General features: G+C 36.0%; 1 protein-coding gene across 1 annotated transcript in view; it reads left to right on the forward strand.

Annotated features, from left to right (window-relative positions):
- The window catches only part of LOC128551835 (WD repeat-containing protein 90-like), a 32,373-nt gene that overhangs the window by 7,903 nt on the left and 3,328 nt on the right, over positions 1 to 21,142 (forward strand). The window contains 18 exon segments of the mRNA XM_053532757.1: positions 15 to 154; positions 607 to 868; positions 1,761 to 1,816; positions 2,031 to 2,160; positions 2,215 to 2,385; positions 3,161 to 3,263; positions 6,333 to 6,454; positions 6,949 to 7,105; positions 7,740 to 7,981; positions 8,462 to 8,612; positions 9,094 to 9,293; positions 11,156 to 11,245; positions 11,552 to 11,671; positions 12,623 to 12,851; positions 13,423 to 13,553; positions 14,016 to 14,189; positions 19,012 to 19,134; positions 19,832 to 19,916. Of these exon segments, the coding sequence (XP_053388732.1) occupies positions 15 to 154; positions 607 to 868; positions 1,761 to 1,816; positions 2,031 to 2,160; positions 2,215 to 2,385; positions 3,161 to 3,263; positions 6,333 to 6,454; positions 6,949 to 7,105; positions 7,740 to 7,981; positions 8,462 to 8,612; positions 9,094 to 9,293; positions 11,156 to 11,245; positions 11,552 to 11,671; positions 12,623 to 12,851; positions 13,423 to 13,553; positions 14,016 to 14,189; positions 19,012 to 19,134; positions 19,832 to 19,916 (2,686 nt within the window).

Here is a 21,142-nt window from a genome sequence, read left to right on the forward strand (position 1 = left end):
TGATCTTGTTTCAGTTGTATGACTTCAGTGCTCCAAATGAGTGTCCCTGTACTATCAGCTACCATCCATCGCGGCAGATCTTCGCTTGTGGATTTGAGAGTGGTGTTGTACGAGTGTTTAATGTTCAAACAACAAGTCTGCTGGCAGAACACAAGTATTCTAAGTTTTATATATCATTAAATAATTGTGTCAGCAGAAGTAGATGTTTATATATCTGTATTGATACAGAGTGAAATCTTTTCTAAGGAAGATTTTAATTATAATAACAAATTTCAACACCCAATGATAATTTTCTTTTGGAGAAGTTGAAATTTACTATAGTATACTATTCACAGCCATGTACCACAATATTAAAAAAACCTTGAATAAAGATATATTGTTATATCTGAGTAACTCAAATTTTAAATTCAAAAGGGGCAAGCTCATTTAATTGAGAGTTAAATTATTCAGCATCAAGAATTGTGGTTTTTAACTTTCAAATATGTTGCCTGTGACTTCAGTTTATATCAGTACAAACTGTAGGAAATACATAAATTGCAAAGTTTTTGAAAAAGTCTAGTCTGAAGAAGCCTACACATGTGCAGTTTTACAACCACATTTTTACAGACAGCACAGAGGGAAGGTGACAGGCCTCTCATTCAACCCTAATGGAGATTATCTGTACAGCTCATGTTCTCTTGGTTCTCTGGCCATGTATGATGCATCATCTGAAGGCTATCCACTCCTACGTCTCCTCGGTAACACTGTTGCCAGGGGAGAGAGGTACTGCCCTGATGCCCTCGCTGTGAATTCTGATGGAAGACGCGTAGCATTTATAGGGCCGTCTGAATACACAGTCACCATTGTAGATTCTAAGTCCTTGGATGAGGTAAACATAAGATAATTAACTTTTAGTTGCTAAATTTCTAAAATGGTCTGGTCCTTAATTCAATTTGGGCAGTACCATTTATTATTCAAAGGGGTGTTCACTGAAAATTTACTGACTGAATAGCAAACAGTGCAGACCAAGTCCAGTCTGCAAGAATGTACAGGCTAATCTTGGTCTGCACTGGTCTCAGGGGCAGAATTATTTGTCGCCCGCAGGCAAAAGATTAAGATTATCAACATCCAGTTGTTTTCTTTTTCTCTGATTGTTCCATGTTGCTTTTATGTGGCATGTTACATAAATTATGAAAACACTATAATTTTGAAAAATAATGACATTGCATAAAAAAAGTTTTATTGCTAAAATTGAAATCTTCTAATATTCTGTCAGCTTACAGTATGCGCTATACATTTATCAGTAAAACAGTGTGATTGTTAAATTGTTGACTCCACTGACTTTGAATTAAGAGTTTTAAATATCATTGAAGTGATAAGCTGGTGTTGTAACTATTTTGTAGGCTAAATATCAAGTAAGGGGCCTCCGTGGCCATATGGTTACGGTTGATGATTTCAAATCACTTGTCGATCACTGATGTGGGTTCGAGCTTCACTTCATGTGAGGAAGCCATCCAGTTGACTTTCAAAGGTTGGTGGTTCTACCCTGGTGCCCGCCCATGATGAAGTAATGCCCAGAGAGGCACCTGGGGACTTCCTTCACCATCAAAAGCTTGAATGTCACCATATGACCTATAATTGTCTTGGTGTGACTTTTACCCTCACCCCTCCCCACCCCCACCAAAAAAAAAATTCAATTAACTGTACAGCCTGTTTTAGGCTTTATGATATCTTAGTAATTTTGCTGTTTGGTGTATATATACTTTTTCTGATATATTTAGACAATGAGGATTGATGTTTCAAGTATAGGGCAGAGTGGGAAATCAAGATTCAATGTGTAAATTTCCTTAGACTTTCTCTTCATGCAATAGATGTCCCCATGTTTAGTATGTAATTGGAGCATGGTTTGCAGAATAGTCAAATATAAACAAACAACTTTTACATATCTCATTTCAAATGATGATAACAGATTTAACTTTGACTTAAAAAAAAATTACATAAAGTCATGTTTGTGGTAGATATCAGATTATTTGTTGTTATTTGTTCTTTAGATGGTTATATTTTTCTGTTACAGATGATATAGAATCAGTTTCATCAGAGAAAGAGCCTGTCTTAGCAGCTGCACCTAGACAACAAGAGAGAATATCTAACAACCAGTCTGTTGATGAATACTTAGAACCAGTATGTCTTATTTGTATTTAGTGTGATCTAAGTTTTTTTCCTGAATATTTTAAGGATCTAAAACAGAGAATAAACAAATTGCATCTTAAAATTAAAAGGATGCCATGTAAGCAGGCAGCACCTACGGGTATGACACCCAGAAAGAAACACACAGAAACAGAAATAACTAAACCTGGAGCATTTAAACATTTTGTTCAGAGAGAGAAAAAACATGCAATGGCGCAGGTATATACTGATTTAAATTAAACTTTAGCCTGCTGGCGGCAAGTGATTCTGCCTTTGCGACCAGTGCAGACCAAGATCAGCCTGCACATCCATGCAGTCTGATCATGGTCTGCACTGTTCGCTGTTCAGTCAGTAAATTTTCAGTGAAATCCCCTTTGAATAATAAGTGGTACTGCCCAAACTGAATGATGGACCAGTCCATTTAAGGAATTTAGCAGGCTAAGGGTTAAATATTTCCAATTTTGTATTCTGTTTTTACATAGCTAAATACAACACAGATTGCTTGGGTTCATGAACACCTTAAATTCGAATACAGCAAAAGCAAGACTATGCATATTGCAAAATCATTAAATAATTTGGTGGTCTGCTTTTTATGGTTGCGTCAGTCTTTGGAATTGTATCCCAAACAGACATTATATATTCTCATTGATTTTGTATTTAAAAATTGAAATCCACAAATTTATGTCTTCATAGCAATCTTGTCCAAAACAAAATTTATTGTTTTCCACAAAAATGATGATTTTGTACCGATTTGAGGTTTTTTTTTTACCAAATTAACTTTGAAAACAACATAAAAGACATTAGATTATTTTATTCGTATTTTGTTATACTAAGGAACTTCAGTCTTACAACTGACATTTAATGCTTTAAATACTTTATATACATGTAGATATGTTAGTATGAGAATATAGTTTGATTTGATATGTTCTTTGAATTGTGAAGTAACAGATATGATTTTACTTTGAATCTGAAAAATGCCATATTTTCATTTCAGAGAAGATATACAGCCCCTCCAAGTCAGGCTGGTATCAGACTTAGATCTGTGATAGGATATAATGGTAATGCCAGAAACAACATGGTCTGGCATCCTGATACTGGTATGTTAAATAACATGGTATCATATTTTCCCAAAATCTTTAGATAGCCCGAAAGTTTGTAAATAGCATGTTTAATTAGAAGCCTTTGTGGTTGTGCAGTAAAGGTCACTGACAGAGAAACACATGCCCCTCACAGATGTGGAGTCTGATTTTTGTGCCCCCCACCCCCCATGAGTGGTGGGGGCATACAGATTTGGTCTTGTCTGTGCGTATGTGCATCCGTCCGAAGTTCATGACGCGCCTAGCTCAAAAAGTATTTGATATAAATTGATGAAACCTTGCGTGAGTCTTTATCATGATATGAACTTGCGCACCTCCTATTTTTCGTCTGGCTCTGCCCCCTATTTTCAGAGTTATGGCCTCTGAAATAGTCAAAAATGCACATTTTCACCTTGCGACACGCCTAGCTCAAAAAGTGTTTGATATAGATTCATAAAACTTTGCATGAGTCTTAATCATGATATAAACTTGTGCACCATCTATTTTTCATCTGGCTTCGCCCTCTATTTTCAGAGTTATGGTCCCTGAAATAGTCAAAAATGCACATTTTCACCTTGTGAAGTGCCCAGCTCAAAAAGTATTTGATATAAATTGATGAAACCTTGCATGAGTCTTAATCATGATATGAACTTGCGCACCTCCTATTTTTCATTTTGGTCCGCCCCCAATTTTCAGTTATGGCCCCCTGAAATAGACAAAAATGCACATTTTTACCTTGTGATGCACCTAGTGCAAAAAGTATTTAATATAAATGATTGAAAATTTGCATAAGACTTTATCATGAAATAAACTTACACACCTCTTATTTTTTGGCTGGCTCCACCCCCTATTTTTAAAGTTATGGCCCCTGAAATAGTAAAAAATGCACATTTTCACCTAATTATGTGCCTAGCTCAAAAAGTGTTTGATGTAAATTTATGAAACCTTGCTTGGCTCTTTATCATGATGTGTCCTTGCACACTTGGCATTCTTCATGAGAATCTTGCATTTATTACAAAGTTATGGCCCTTGTAATAGCCAAAATGGTGGATTTTTTGTTTGTGATGCTCATAGCTCAAAACAAAAAGTATATGGCCTAGAATAATGAATCCTTTTCATAAAGTGTTTGTTGAGGCTATACCCCATTAAGACTGCAAACATTTGAATTATTTCCCCTTATTTGTGACAAATGTACCAGTGGGGAGCACACCCTGTGTCCTACAGACACATTCTAGTTGGAGTAGAATTCTTCATGTCTTCAAAGCCATCCAGCTGCCTACAGAAGATCAGTGGCTTTACCCTGGTGTCCGCCTATGCATGAAACAATGCTAGGATGGGGACACTTGGGGAGACTTTCCACACCATCAAAAGTCACCATATGGTCTGATTTGTGCTGGAGTTACGTTGAACCCTACAAGAACAAAACAACTGTGTGTTATTATTTAGCTTGTCATATTTTCAGTACATTTGCATTAACTCGTAAGAAAATGTCTTATTAGGCACATACATATTGAACATTTAATCACAGGTCAATTGATACTGGTAGAAAGAACTCCCTTATATTTCACTAAAAACAGATCAGCATTGTTGAAATTTGTAAAGCATCATCTTATGTTAAAATACAGTACTATTGTCTGTATGTCTGTCTGTCTGTGCCTTCTAAGTCGAACATTTCTCATCTGATCTTAACCAGACTTGAACAAAATGTGTTTGCCAATAAGTCCCCGGCCAAGTTCGATAACTAGCCAAATTGGCCCAGTCACTTCAGAATTAAGGCCCTTGAATTACCGAAAATCACGTCAGCATCCGCACTGTAAGTCATTAGTGCATGGTTGACTCAGATACATAACTATTCAGATGATAAGGCAGTTGTGGGAGACATGCGCTTTTCTCGAAAGCAGCTCTAATGTTAGTCATACATGCCATAATTTTTCAGAACGTTTCCGGGATTCTGAGTTAAAATTTCCGGGATTTTTACCTTTTGTCCGGGACATACACCTTGACATTGGTATTCGTCTGTTTCATGCAAAAATGTCATAATATACATGTAGTTTCCTGAGATAAACATTCTTCACTCGCTTGTATTAATTTGCGGCAAATGTCGTCTAGCTTTCTAAGGGAGGTAAATACATGTATAAGGGTAAAACATCTATAGTTCGGCACGTGAATTTATTGCGTTCCCGAGGTGAACAGAATTAGGAGACTTACTATATATAAACATACGAAGAATCAACCTGGTCATCGTGATTTAGATTCTAGCTAATTTGGTATCATTCTAAAGCATAAACATTTATTTAATAATTAAATTGAATCCTTAAAGGAATAAAACAAATCTTGTAGATAAAATCGACAATATAAAATATTTGGAGTCGGGTCAATTTTCATCGGTCGGTCGGCAAAGGCATTCAGCATTTTAATTTAGAATATGTGTGACAATCGATCTAGATCTTAAATAATTACAACCTTTTAAAAATAATTATCGTTTAATTGACCGTTCTTAATAATCTCTTCCATAAAGGCTACATGTAGCTTTACCGCCAACGTGCTAAAAACAAAGAGATTTACGACTATTGTTCCTAATTTAACTATCATAAAACAGTTATTGATTGCATAATCCTGTCAGTTCTTAATCAGGGTCATCATAATAACCGACTGTAATTTAATCAGTGTCATCAAAAGATCGTCGCGTGATCAAAGCGGGCTTAATCAACACGTGTCCCGCTTGAGGGCATGAAACTGATTAGGAATAAACAATGTGACACTGGGGACTGTTTATTGTGTAAAATTTAACAACTTATAGACAAAAACAAGTTTTTTGGGGGGATTATTTTTATTTGTTCCTGTATTTTTATTTTTCCGGGACATTTTAAGACTGTCCGGGACACCAGGACGAGTATGTAATTTCCGGGGGACAATCCGGGACGTATCACATGTATGTGTTAGTTAATGCAGAGGTAACTAAAACATTTTTTAGGAATGACAAACACAACAAAAAGTCTTTAAGGTATACTTTGTTACCGAAGATTTACATATGATGATACACATTTATTGGTATTATGTTTGTGAAATATTCATGCGTTTATATTTCAGGTCTGTTTGTATACACAACTGGTAACACTATTATTATAGAAGACCTTAACAACAGTTCACAGAAACACCTGGCTGGGCATATAGAGGAAATATCAACTTTAGCACTGCAGAATGATTGCCAGGTAACATTATTATATATGGAGGGTTGGTCATTAAAATGTAGTATTTCATAGAGGGTTGTCCAATAAACTGCTGTAATACATTGAGGGTTGGTCATGAAATTACGGAATGTTAATCCTTATCTGTGAGTTAGTATGGTATCTGGATTTAGAGCAAGTCAAATTTCAGAGCACACCAATTGTATTTGTTGATGAGAAAATTAATGAAAAATGAAGACAGAACTTTGAAATTGGTAAACACTATTTGTAAAATTACACATGATTCACAAATATTTGCCTCTAAAAATGATCGATCTTGCTAAAATTGGAAAAGTGTTTTTTCACATTTAATTGGGAGTTTAAAAAAGAATACTGACTTATAAGTAATATTTCTGATATCTGTGTGTGTATCCAAGCAAATAATATAGATTAGGGAGCTATGTTTTAAATTAAAGGTCACATGAAATATATAAACCAATTCCAAGGTATTTCGTTCAGTACCCAAGTTTTCTTTTCAGACACTGGCTTCAGCCAGTGGTAGTTTTGAGATGTCTGGCAGTCAGATATGTATATGGGACTTACAGTCACTGGTCTGTAAGAAGGTCCTGTCCCATCACGAGTTTGATATTGTTTGTCTGGCTTTCTCCAGAGATGATAAATTTCTTGTCTCTGTCGGTAAGTTATTTTTGTAAGCTAACAATCTTTAGGAATTCAGTGAGACATATTAAAATAGTTGCAAATAAAAACTTCATCAGATTTAATGTCAGATTTTACCAGCTAAGAGTTTAGGAAGTTGAGATACAATTTTTGACTTTAAGGCAGTATTGGTATATCATATAATATGAAATATCATTAAAATATTTACATCTATTATGATGTTAAATTCTTTTTGTTACGTTGCTGACCTGTACCTGATGGAGGAGACAGACCACAGGTGTTTGCTTCATAAATTGAAAACATTTATTTGTTTAGTAATATATATCAAAGCTCACCTATTTAGATCAATAGGTTAAGTGTAGATCTTTGGAGCATGGGGTCGTGAGTTTGATCCCCGTGATCAGGCCTTTGTGCTATGTGGTAATTTGATAAAAGACCTCGTCTGAAATCAATCATCCTCCACTTCTGATTCATGTGGAGATGTTGGCAGTTACCTAGTACTGGTACAGAATCCAGGAACACTGGTTAGGTTAATTGCCAACCATTACATAACTGAAATAGTGTTGAAAAACATTGGTAAACCCAAAACAAGCTATATATCAAAATACTGAGAAAAAAGCATTTAATTTGTTATTCTATTACTTTACTGTAGGGGACTATAGAGATTGTACAATAGTTATCTGGAGTACACATAATTACTGTATCCTGACTACATCAAAGGCAGCTAGTCCAATCCATGACCTATGTTGGGATCCATACACAGTGAACGAGTTCTCGTCCGTAGGCCAGAATGGTACAGTATTGTTCTGGTTACTGGATGAGACAACGTCAAACATCTGTCTTAATGTGCATGAAGGAGAGGTGCCAGATGATCTTCTTTATGTCAAGGGATCTGTAAGTTGAAGGAAAACCTTTTTTAAATTGTTTTCATTTCAGATATTAAGCTTTTACTTCTTCTTCTTCTTCCCTGAGGCCCACATGGAAGATTGGGAAACCAAATGTGTAGCCTCATTAAATAAAGTCTTTACTTACTTACTTACTTCTCGTTCGCGATTAAGCTTTTACTGTAAAAAATATAAGCAGAATGCTTTGTAAGTGACATTAAATAAACTTGTATGTCAAAACTTTTGAAATTTCTTTTGAGTTACCATAATTTATATATACAGGATAAAAAATGTGTTGTGGTAATCGGTCATTCAAGTTCAAAACCTTTGATTTATGGATTCATTTAGAAAACGTTAAACAGATGCTGTTTCTAACATGTGGGACTTTCTTTGTGAACAGAGGAGGAAAAGTATTGATTTCTAAACCTTTCTTGTTAGCTGTAGAAGTTTGACAATTGATAGTATTTGAACTGAAGCCTTCTGATTTCAGGGTATGAAGAAAGAGTGTGTAGAGTTTACGTGTATTGTGTATGCTGGGGACAGCACCTTGTACACAGGAACCAGTAACGGTAAAGTTGCAGCCTGGGATACCAACAACAACAGCTGCTTTATGCACTGGGAAGCTGATAGCTCAGAAATAGGTAGGAGCCAGTAGTAGTAACTAAAATACATATCAAGTTGATCCTGCTTTAGCAGCCATTCTATATTAAGCAGTTGGCAGTCTGTCAGCTATCTTCTCAAGTTGACTTTGTGTTCTAATTTTACCCTGCCTTATGCAGCCACCTGTCCTAAGCTGCTAGATTGTGTTGCTTCCTTTACTCACTGCTTAAGACAGGTGTGACTGTTTAGTCATCAGAAAAGAATTTTGACGGAAGAATTTTACATCCGTGAACAGTATTGCAAAACCAAATTTTAGTACGGTTTGGTGGTAGTTTATGGAGTTATTATGGAGGAAACATTGAAGTAAATTCCTATTTTGATGTCTGCCATTTAAATTAAAACCATAGTAGATAACTTTATATTAAATATTTACTGGTTAGTGAAAAGATCTTTTGATACTGAAAAGATCTGGAACTATTTTGTTGACAACTTGATTACACTGAGCATGAATTCTTATTACAGATGTAATTATAAACAGAGGTAATTTATTGTTGACCGGTAGTGAGGGAAAGAATGTGTGGGTGTGGTCAGTGGTGGGTGTAGGGGAGATGAGGCTCCCTGGGGAAATGTATAATATGCGCACGGGAGGTCTGACCATGGAAGACGAGATGAACTTAGATGGTGCTATAGTATCTGCTGCATTTGACGAGGCAATGGACATGGTAAGAGGAGTTGGTTTTATTCTTTTATGGAGTTTTTGATATTTTAACTTAAATAATTAAATTTTGTTGTCATGTCATATCAAAAATCTGGCTGAAGGATAAGAAATGGTATATAAACTTAAAAGGCAAGTTTTCTTCTGCTGCTACTGTAACTCCTGTCTCAACAGTTTCGAAAAATAACAAAAGTAAATTCATTATGCAAGTACAGTTGAAAAAAGCAGCATTTCAGGTTTTGTTAAGAGAATTTAATTGTATGATATAAAATTTTATGGTTTTGCCCAAAATGGCAATTTCATTTGGATATGAATTAGTGAATTTCCACTTACCAAGAGAAAAGATTTGGAACTTTGCTTGTTTGATGAGATTTAATTTTGCGGGTTGATGCATTTACAAAGTCCATGAAAAGTAGCCCCAGTCTGCCACAGTAGATAGGAAAATAAAACAGTTGTATTGATGAATTCTCTTACAAAAAGTGCTCGGGGTGAGCTGTTGTGATCGCTCACCGTCAGACTGTCTGTCGTCCGTCCGTCCACACTTTCCTTTAAACAACATCTCCTCATAAACCACTAAGTCAATTTCATCCAAACTTCACAGGAATGTTCCTTGGGTGAAGCTCTACAAAAATTGTTCAAAGAATTGTATTCCATGCAGAACTCTGGTTGCCATGGCAACCGAAAGGAAAAACTTTAAAAATCTTCTTCTCAAAAAACCAGAAGCCCTAGAGCTTAGATATTTGGTGTGAAGCATTGCCTAGTGGACCTCTACCAATTTTGTTCAAATCATGACCCCGCCCCAGGGGTCACTTGATTTTACATAGGAAAATCTTCAAAAATCTTCTTCTCAAAAACCAGAAGCCCTAGAGCTTAGATATTTCACATCTAGCATTGCCTAATGGACCTCTACTAAAGTTGTTCAAATCATGACCCTGGGGTCAAAATTGACCCCGCCCCAGGGGTCACTTGATTTTACATAGGAAAATCTTCAAAAAATTTCTAAAAATAATCCAGAAGGCCTAGAGCTTAGATATTTCACATGTAGCATTGCCTAGTGGACCTCTACAAAATTTGTTCAAATCATGACCCTGGGGTAAAAATTGACCCCGCCCCAGGGGTCACTTGATTTTACATAGGAAAATCTTCAAAAATTTTCTAAAAAATAAACCAGAAGGCCTACAGCTTAGATATTTCACATGTAGCATTGCCTAATGGACCTCTACAAAATTTATTCAGATCATGACCCCTGGGGTCAAATTGACCCCCGCCCCATGGGGTTACTTGATTGTACATAGAAAAATCTTCAAATTTTCTAAAAATAAACCAGAAGGCCTAGAGCTTAGATATTTCACATGTAGCATTGCCTAATGGACCTCTACAAAATTTGTTCGAATCATGACCCCCGGGGTCAAAATTGACCCCGCCCCAGAGGTCACTTGATTTTACATAGGAAAATCTTCAAAAATTTTCTAAAAATAAACCAGAAGGCCTAGGGCTTAGATATTTCACATATAGCATTACCTAGTGGAACTTTGTTCAAATCATGACCCCAGGGGTCAAAATTGACCTAGCCCCAGGGGTCACTTGATTTTACATAGGAAAATCTTCAAAAATTTTCTAAAAATAAACCAGAAGGTCTAGATCTTAGATATTTGACATGTAGCATTACCTAGTAGACTTCTACAAAATTTATTCAAATCATGACCCCCAGGGTAAAATTGGCCCCGCCCCAGGGGTTACTTTATTGTACATTGGAAAATCTTCCCAAAAAATTCTAAAAATCATCAGTTTGACATTTGAAACATGTAGCTCATATTACTCTGGTGAGCGATCCAGGGTCATCATGACCCTCTTGTTTTTAAATGACAGGGTATTGTGGGAACATCAGCTGGTACCTTGTGGTACATTAACTGGGGTGAGAGAACAAGTATCAGACTGGTATCCAGCCATATGAACAAGGTATGTACATTAGAACTTCATTGATATAAATAATTGAATAATTCTGCAGCAGGTGTAGTGTTACAGTTGAAAGGCGAAAAAGGTAAAAGGTAAAAAAGTAGAGCTGCATCATATCAATACAGATAATGTTTTAACTTTGTGGGCAGTTTAAAAAGATTTGATGATACTTTAAACATATGTTTTTCTTTGGTTTTTATGAAGTTTTTCTAATCGGTAATACAGGGTAATACTGTTGACAACAACATCTTTGCAAATTTGGCTTCAAAATGTATAAGCGAAATATGACCTTTCTATTTTACGCTTTAGGTAAATGGATTATCACTGTGTAACAATGAACTGTTGGCGTCGTGTGCTGACGATGGTAGTTTATGAGTATGGGCTATCAGTGACAGGGAACAGGCACTACAGTTCCAAGTCAAAGATCAGGTAAGGAACTTGTAAGGTATTTTTTCTGATGCATGATAAATGTTTATACTTGATGATTAAACAATTTAATGGACACTGTAGCTTTATAATAGTCTTTTAACAAACTTAGTGGAAATTGAGAACCTGATTGTAGCAGTCAAGTATGTTTTGATCAGGTTGGGCAGATTTTAATTTCATGTTTGGAACTTGTGTATTTGATCCCATGTAATGGGTTGGGTGTTCTCTGTAAACACTTAAACATATGATCCTTCTTTCGAAGTGATTGTCTTTATACCTTTGTTTCTCACATAGGATATTAGAAATTAAATAATTTGTAAGAAATTATTGGATGTGGGAAGAAGGTCTAGCCATTTTTTGCTCGACTTTTCGAAGAAAAAAGTAGAGCTATTGCATTCGCCTCAGTGTCGGCATCTCCATCAGCGTTGGTTAAAGTTTTTGATTAAGTCGGATATCTCTGCTACTATCAAAGCTATGGACTTGAAACTAGAAACAGTTACTTACTATTAAATAAGTCTTCACCATAAGAAACAATCCCCGTAACTCTGATTTGAATTTTGACAGAGTTATGCCCCCTTTTAATGTGGAATTTTTTGGTTAAAGTTTTTGATAAAGTCATATATCTCTGTTACTATCAAAGCTTTTGACTTGAAACTTAAAAGAGTTATTTACTGTTCCACACCAGGAGAAACATACCCATAACTCTTATTTGAATTTTGACAGAGATATGCCCCTTTTTGATTTAGAATTTTTTGGTTAAAGTTTGATAAAGTTCTTACTGGTCAAGCACTGAGAAAAGTTGAGCGCGTTGTCTTACAGACAGCTCTTGTTCATATTACTGATTAATTAGATGCTTTCAAAAACTGAGTTTTAATTCTACGCATGATAGATTTTTACAGCTGTATTTATGGTAATTTTTACATAAATTAAGTAACTCAATTTATCTTTTTTTAGTCATGCACTTGCCTAAGTTTTGCTCCCATGTCATCAGTAATGTTAAACCGGGTAAGCGGGTCATCAGATATAGCTGCCAGCTCACATCAGAAGAAAGATCAGTTACCGAACATTGCTGCTGGTTACAGTGATGGTACGGTGCGGATGTTTGACGTCAACAAGGTGGAGATGGTACTCAAGATGCATCCACATGCTGTTGCTGTGACGGCCATCAGCTTCTCATCAGATGGTAGGTGTTCTATGGAATGTTTTATGATGTTTGCTGAGTGGAAAAAATTCAAGTTGCCAAGAAATAGCTTAGAATGTATTTTATTTGCATATATGTGGAATTCGTGATGACATAATGCACGGAGGGGCACCTGGGGTCTTCCTCCACCATCAAAGCTGGAAAGTCGCCATATGACCCATCATGTATCAGTGCGACGTTAAATCCAAAAAAATCAAATATATGTGGAATTCATGGCATTATAAGAAAGTGGAGCAAAATATTTGACAAGGCATGTTCTCAGGAAAAGAATAATCTGTATGTAAGGTAAAATGGACAAACAATATTTGTAAAAGTTAGGGATAAAGGTTGCCAAAATAGAATGGTTAAGTTTCTTTGATTTGATTTCAGAATGTTAAAACCCTGCTCTGTAGGAATTCTGTTTATGCTAAATTATGTATATTCAGTATGAGCAGTGGACAATCTGTCAGAGAACTTTATACTTTTAAGTGACCAAAGCTATTCTTGTAGAGATGAGATTTATTATTGTACATGACTTATTCTTGTATGTGACAGAACTGTATCTGTATTACAGGTACAATGATAATCTCAAGTGGGAGTGATGGTTTGATAGCAGTGAGTAGTCCTACCACAGGTATGACAGTCAGAGTGATTAGTGACCATAAAGGAGCACCTATAACTAATATAGATGTTACCAATAAACAGGTATGTTTAAGCATAATTTTATAAACTCTTTATATTAAAATTTGACAAAAAAAAAACCAACCAAAAACACAGAGAAATAATTCTGACTTGATTTTGGAGGCCCTACAAAAGGCATCATCTATGTTTGATTATTAATTATGGAAGCAATTAGATGTATTAAAATGTTAGAGAGATAAAAAGAAAAAGTCAGCAGTCCTTTCCTTCGCTGAAAATTTATACTGGCAAACCTGTATTAAACTTCCATTTAAGGGAGTGTACTACCAGTTTAACTGTTTAAGGCAGGCAGTTTCTTAAGACAAGATTAAGTAGTAAGGGAAGTTAGCTGGCTGGCTGCTTAAGGCAAGTGGCTGCTTAATACAGTAGACAGAATTAACTGTACAAGGGTCTCAGCATGTATTACTATTGAGTATAATTTTGCTATGTTTTTATTGTTCACTTGCTGAAATTGTTGAATGTTTCTAGGACCAGGATGTTGGAGTATCTGCCCCTCTGCTTTGGTTGGCTACAAGTGCAGATAGGCGTGTCAGTGTGTGGAGTGCTGATTGGTCGAAAGATTTCTGCGAGCTTGTTGATTGGCTGACATTTCCAGCACCAGCGTTTGGTCCTGATGGTTCTGTACTGCCAAAGAATGATCAGGTAACTAGAATGTTGTCTCATAGTTTATAAAATACTGAAATATTGTTTTTATTTCATGGGCATGAAATTTTGTGACTTTGACCAAAACTGCAGTTTTATTGGTGGGGTCAGAAGTTTTGGATTTCAGATTGGAAAAGATAAAATTAAAAGGATTTTTAGCTCACCTGAGCACAAAGTGCTAATGGTGAGCTATTGTGGTCAGGCTGTGTCAGTCGTCTGTCATGCTTCAAGTCGTCCATCCGTCGCCAACATTTGTCTTTAAAAGACATCTCCTCCAAAACCAATGAATGGCTTTTGATGAAACTTGGCCATGATGTTCCTTAGGTGGTCCTCTACCAAAGTTGTTCAAACGGTTCAGCATGCTTGCACATAGGGGCTGCCAGAGCTAAAAATAGAAAAAACTTCAAACGACATCTCCACAACAGATGGTCTGATTTTAAAATAATTTCACACAAATGGTCGTTATGTCACCCTCTACCAATAATGTTTAAATTATACCGATTCATCAAAAAACATGGCCGCTAGACGGTGTGGTCTTTTTTCCCTATATGTATATAGTGGAAACTTTAAAAATCTTCTTTTATGAAACTGCTTGCCCAATTTAGAATGATTTTACTTAAATGGTCCATGTGTGACCCTCTACCAAGATTGTTCAAATTATTTTGATTCGTCAAAAAACATGGCTGCCAGAGGGTGTGGTCACTTTTCCCTTTATGTATATAGAGGAAGTTTTAAAAATCTTCTTGTGTGAAACTGCTGGCCCGATTTAAGAATAATTTTACGCAAGTGGACCTAATGTGTGACCCTCTACCAAAATTGTTCGAATTATTTTGATTCATCGAAAACATGGCTGCCAGAGGGCGTGGTCACTTTTCCCTACATGTATATAGTGGAAACTTTAAAAATCTTCTTGTGTGAAACTGCTAGCCTAATTTTAAAATAACTTTACACAAATGGTCCTTGTGTAACCCTCTACCAAGATTATTCAAATTATTTTGATTCGTCAAAAAATGTGGCCGCCAGAGGGCGTGGTCACTTTTCCGTATATTTTTATAGTGGAAACTTAAAAAAACTTCTTGTTTGAAACTGCAAACCCGATTTTAAAATAATTTTACACAAATCGTTCTTGTGTGACCCTCTACCAGATTGTTCAAATTATTCCGGTTTGTCAAAAAACATGGCTACCAGGGGGCGTGGTCACTTTTCTTCTCTGAATCAATAATAGCTAGAGCTTTGATATTTAGCATGTGATATCAGATTTGTAATGTCTACCATAATTGTTCAAAAGAATTTAAAAATACCAAGACAACACATTCTTGACTAGTTTCGACCTTTATGTCTTCGTCAGAAATAACAACTTACAAAACAAACGACGTCACGTCCATTTGGACGCGAACGTCAACGTGACAAAAAGCGCAAATATAGAATATATTTGTATTAATGTACAAATAGATACGGATCATAATGATACGGCGAGTATTTATCGAAAACATATTTCTTCAATATGAAGCAGAGAAAAAATAAAACCCAACATATCTACATGACAAATTTTGAAGTATACATGTGAAGCATAAGCGAGAATTAACGATTGATCTACTTATAATTATATAAATAGTAAAATAACATTAATTTAAAAGCTAACCGCACATATATAATTACAGAAACAATCAAAAAATTAAAAACTTTCATTAAAATACGATTAAAGACAAAATGCAGTCAAACGGCGGAAAAGGGAACCTTGAAGCAGTAATAAGGGGAGGTAATAAAACGGCAATAAAATATCAAAATGCTGGAAAATAGAGCTGATATATTCTTAACTTCTACAAAAATTGTTAATATTATTTTAAAGTTAGAAAATATATTAAAAACAATACTATACAGTGAAAATATTTAACCTGTAGGGATATTATGAAAAAGTTAGTATATAAGACCCTATTAAATGTTACTTGGTAACTGTAATCACATAGTAAACAATACGCTGGTGTTCATGCCAGATGGGTGCACGGTATTTAACCGGTGAATCCAGGACGTTTCACGTAATAACCTATCTAAATCATTATCAACAATGTCAATTGGTAAAAAACTGAAATCATCTAAATTGTGATGAGTACTGTTGAAATGGGCAGCCACACCGCTAGCATATGCTGGATCGCTGAAATTGTTAATGTCAAATTTATGACTGTTCATACGTTTAGAAACCTGTTGTCGTGTTTGACCCACATATTGCATGTTGCATTTTTTACAAGTTATGACATAAATGACATTTGATGATGTGCAGTCTGTATTAAATCTAAGTTTATACATAGAAGAATTAGAAGAACTAACGAATTCATCAGTTTCTACTATTTTGCTACAATGTGTACATCTAGGTCGGTAGCATTTGCTGGAACGGGCGCTGATGGGGGTAGGGGGCATTGCAGAATATCTAGACTTTACAAGGAAGTCTTTAAGATTTTTACCACGTTTGTATGCTAACACGGGTCTAGAGGAATGCAGCTGTTGGACTGATACATTTGGCGATAGTTTAAATAAATCCCAGTATTTATGTATTATACTACCAATGTTAGGGAGGGAGGGATTATATAAATTATTGCCCTAGGTTCAAAAGTGTGTGTGACATGTATATAATAAAGGCTAACATAGAAGAAACCTAACTCTGTACTTATAAAAACACACTTGAAGCCTTGTACACAGGTGAGCGCTTTAGGTCAATGACCCTCTTGTTTTGTGTTCTTTTGGATTTAATTTTGAGAAATCCATGAAAATCATTCCTGCACTAATAATGATTTTACAATATTATACCTTAGATCTATACACACACAGTAGTGAAATTTTACTGAGCTTTTTTCACTAATTTGTGAAAGTTTGAACTTTATTAGTCCCCTACTGGTTGAAAACCAGTTTTGGGGACTATAGGAATGCACTTTTCCGTCATTCCGTCCGTCCGTCCGTCCGCAATTTCGTGTCCGGTCCATAACTCTGTCATCCATGAAGGGATTTTTATATTACTTGGCACAAATATTCCCCATGATGAGACGACGTGTCATGCGCAAAACCCGGACCCCTAGCTCAAAGGTCAAGGTCACAATTGGAGGTCAAAGGTCAACAGGGCTTTTTTCCTGTCCGGTCCACAACTCTCCCATCCTTGAAGGGATTTTAGTTTTACTTGGCACAAATGTTCCCCATGATGAGATGATGTGTCATGCGCAAATCCCGGACCCCTAGCTCAAAGGTCAAGGTCACAATTGGAGGTCAAAAGTCAACAGGGCTTTTTTCCTGTTCGGTCCATAACTCTCCATCTATGAAGAGAATTTAAAAGTACTTGGCACAAATGTTCCCCATCAGGAGACGACGTGTCATGCGCAAAACCTGGACCCCTAGCTTAAAGGTCAAGGTCACAACTGGAGGTCAAAGGTCAACAAGGCTTTTTTCCTGTCCGGTCCATAACTCTCCCATCTATGAAGGGATTTTAATATTACTTGGCACAAATGTACCTCATAATAAGACGATGTGTCATGCACAACTTTCAGACCCCTAGCTCAAAGGTCAAGGTCACACTTAGCAGTCAAATGTTAACATAGCATGAACAGGGTCTGTTTCGTGTCCAGTCCATAACTCTGACATTCATTAAGGGATTTTAATATCACTTAGCACAAGTGTTCCCCATGATGAGACAATGTGTCATGCACAAATCCCGGACCCCTAGCTCAAAGGTCAAGGTCACAATTGGGGGTCAAAGGTCAACAAGGTTTTTTTCCTGTCCCGTCCATAACTCTGCCATCCATGAAGGGATTTTAATATTACTTGGCACTAATGTTCCCCATGATGAGACAACATGTTGTGCACAAAGCCCAGACCCTTAGCTCAAAGGTCAAGGTCACAATTGGAGGTCAAATGTCAATAAGGTTTTTTTCCTGTCCGATTCAGAACTCTGTCATCCATCAAGGGATTACAATATTACTTGGCATAAATGTTTCCCATGATGAGACGACGTGTCATGCGCAACACCCAGTACCCTAGCTTAAAGGTCAAGGTCACACTTTGAGATGAAAGGTCAAGAGGATTTTTTTCCTGTTCGGTCTGTAACTTTGTCATGCAAAGCAGGATTTAGATATCAAATATGGCACAAATATTCCCCTGGATGAGACAACATGTCATGCGCAAGAACCAGGTCCCTAGGTCTAAGGTCAAGGTCATATTCAGAGGTCAAAGGTCAAATTCAAGAATGACTTTGTACAGAACATTTCTTCTTCATGCATGGAGGGATTTGATTAACTCGGACCAAATGTTCACCACCATGAGGCACCCTTGTTTTTAGAATTACGTCCCTTTGTTGTTACTATAAATAGATTTTATTGTAACTTTTTTATTACTGGCAGTAGAGAAAAATCGAGACCACTTTTCTGTGGTATAGCATGCATGTTACATCCAATTTTTACGTGTATTTTGACCTATCTCTACCTGGTAAAGAGTTTCTTGTGGACTTATATTATAAAGTTTTTTTTTTTTTTTTTTTTGTTTTTTTTTAAAGATTAATTTCCCTTTGTTGTTACTATAAATAACTTACATAATAACATTTTTATAATCTGCCAAAAACATTCAATATTAAAAGAACTGTGGGTTTTTATATATGCACATTTTAATCCAAGTGTGTTGTTATAACATATTGTATATGTAGTACAATATTGTTTATACATCATTGACAGATATCAGTTCATTATGTTATACTGCAGTAGAGAAAATTAGGTGCCATCCAGTAGGGGACTTTGTATTGCATGGCAATACTTCATTCACTTGTTTTACAATGTATTACTATTGACAGGCTGTATACAGTCAACTACCATCAAGTATTGCCAGATTTTCCCCAGAGGAACCAGACATCATTGTGTATACTGGGTATGGCATGCAGAAAAACATGCAGTTTTACAGTCTCTCACAGAGAAAGGTATACCATTCCTGTTTTGTCTGTATTGACCTAAAATTCTGATTCTTAACTTATGCATGAAAATTTTGACAAGGCTTTGTAAGAATTTTTTGTGCACATGAATAGAAGTCCATGGTGATTTGGAGTAACTGTAATTTTTTGTCGCTAACAACAAGTGTCATTTCTGTCGGAACTGGATTGGTTTGACCATTTAAAACAAATGTATATTAAATTTCAAGGAACAAATTTTGATAGTGATCATGAAGTTATCATTTGGATATAAAATACATTAGGCTGTTTGAAGTACATGTATGTGGAGGCCAATTTTCAATTTTATTTTTACTTGCTTTCATATTGATTTATTTGATTCAATTTAATGTTGAATTCTTTTAAAGGAATAGATCTCTGAAAGGAAAAAGTAGTTGTTGAAATAGCAAACTTTACAACATTGTATCCCAATGCATGCTTTCCATGGGCAACTTTAGGAAACTTCGCATTTTACTAATTATATAATACTATATTGATGTCATGATGTATGTAAACAGTCCTAGCCAAAGGATGGTCATGACCTCTGAATTGCTACTCCTTTGGGGTCACAAGATTCAGTGGGGACTTGTGTGTGTTAGTTGTATAAAGCTGCATCTAAGGAAACACATTTGGATTGTAAATATTGAAAATTGTTCTAAATGCAGCCCATATAAAAAACTAATTATTTCAGGTATTGAGAACTTTAGCATTAACACACTGGTGCCGAAGCTTAGACCTTGTTGCCGAGTGTCCTCTAATAGCTATTGGAGCTAATGGTAAATATTTTACTCTATTCATCATCATAATATATTGAAAGATTAGGGCCCTTCTGACCAAGTGGTTAAGGTATCTGACTTTGATTCACTTGCCATTCACTGCTGGAGGTTTAAAACTTAGCAACAGATGCAGAATAAGCCGGCTTAAGGAAGGACAGTGGTTCAACAAGGTGCCATCATTTGTGCCATAACTTTCGCCTGGAAGAGCACTTGACAATGTGCTCTTCCTAATCCAACTGATCAAAAAGTAATATGTTGATAACTAATTGAATGTTATTTTTAGCTCGACTATTCAAAGAATAGTCTAGCTATTCTACTCACCCTGGCGTCGGCGTCACACCTTGGTTAAGTTTTTGCATGCAAGTACATACAGCTATCATTTAAAGGCATATAGCTTTGAAACTTATTTATTCTTTTTCTAGGTCAATTACCAACCTCACTGGGTCAAGTTCCATAACTCTAACATGTATTTTGAGCAAATTATGCCCCCTTTTGGGCTTAGAAAATTCTGGTTAAAGTTTTACATGCAAGTTACTATCTCCAAAACTAATGCAGATATTGAATTGAAACTTCACATGTTTCTTCGGGGTTATAAAACCAGTTGATAGCACCAAGTCCCATAACTCTGACCTTCATTTTGGCCAAATTATGCCCCCTTTGGACTTAGAAAATTCTGGTTAAAGTTTTGCGTGTAAGTACATACAGCTATTACTAAAAGGCATATAGATTTGAAACTTATTTTTTCTTTTTCTCGATCAATTACCTACCTCACTGGGTCAAGTCCTATAACTCTGACATGTATTTTGGCCAAATTATGCCCCCTTTTGGACTTAGAAAATCCTGGTTAAAGTTTTACATGCAAGTAACTATCTCCAAAACTACTACAGATATTAAATTGAAACTTCACATGTGTCTTCGGGGTTATAAAACTAGTTGATAGCACCAAGTCCCATAACTCTGACTTGTATTTTGGGCAAATTATGCCCCCTTTTGGACTTAGAAAATCCTGGTTAAAGTTTTGCGTGCAAGTACATACAGCTATTACCAAAAGGCATATAGCTTTGAAACTTATTTATTCTTTTTCTAGGTCAATTACCAACCTCACTGGGTCAAGTTCCGTAACTCTGACATGTATTTTGAGCAAATTATGCCCCCTTTTGGACTTAGAAAATTCTGGTTAAAGTTTTACATGCAAGTTACTATCCCCAAAACTAATGCAGATATTG

Source organism: Mercenaria mercenaria, unplaced genomic scaffold (assembly GCF_021730395.1).
Source record: "Mercenaria mercenaria strain notata unplaced genomic scaffold, MADL_Memer_1 contig_1751, whole genome shotgun sequence".
In the NCBI taxonomy this organism is placed as follows: Eukaryota; Metazoa; Mollusca; class Bivalvia; order Venerida; family Veneridae; genus Mercenaria; species Mercenaria mercenaria.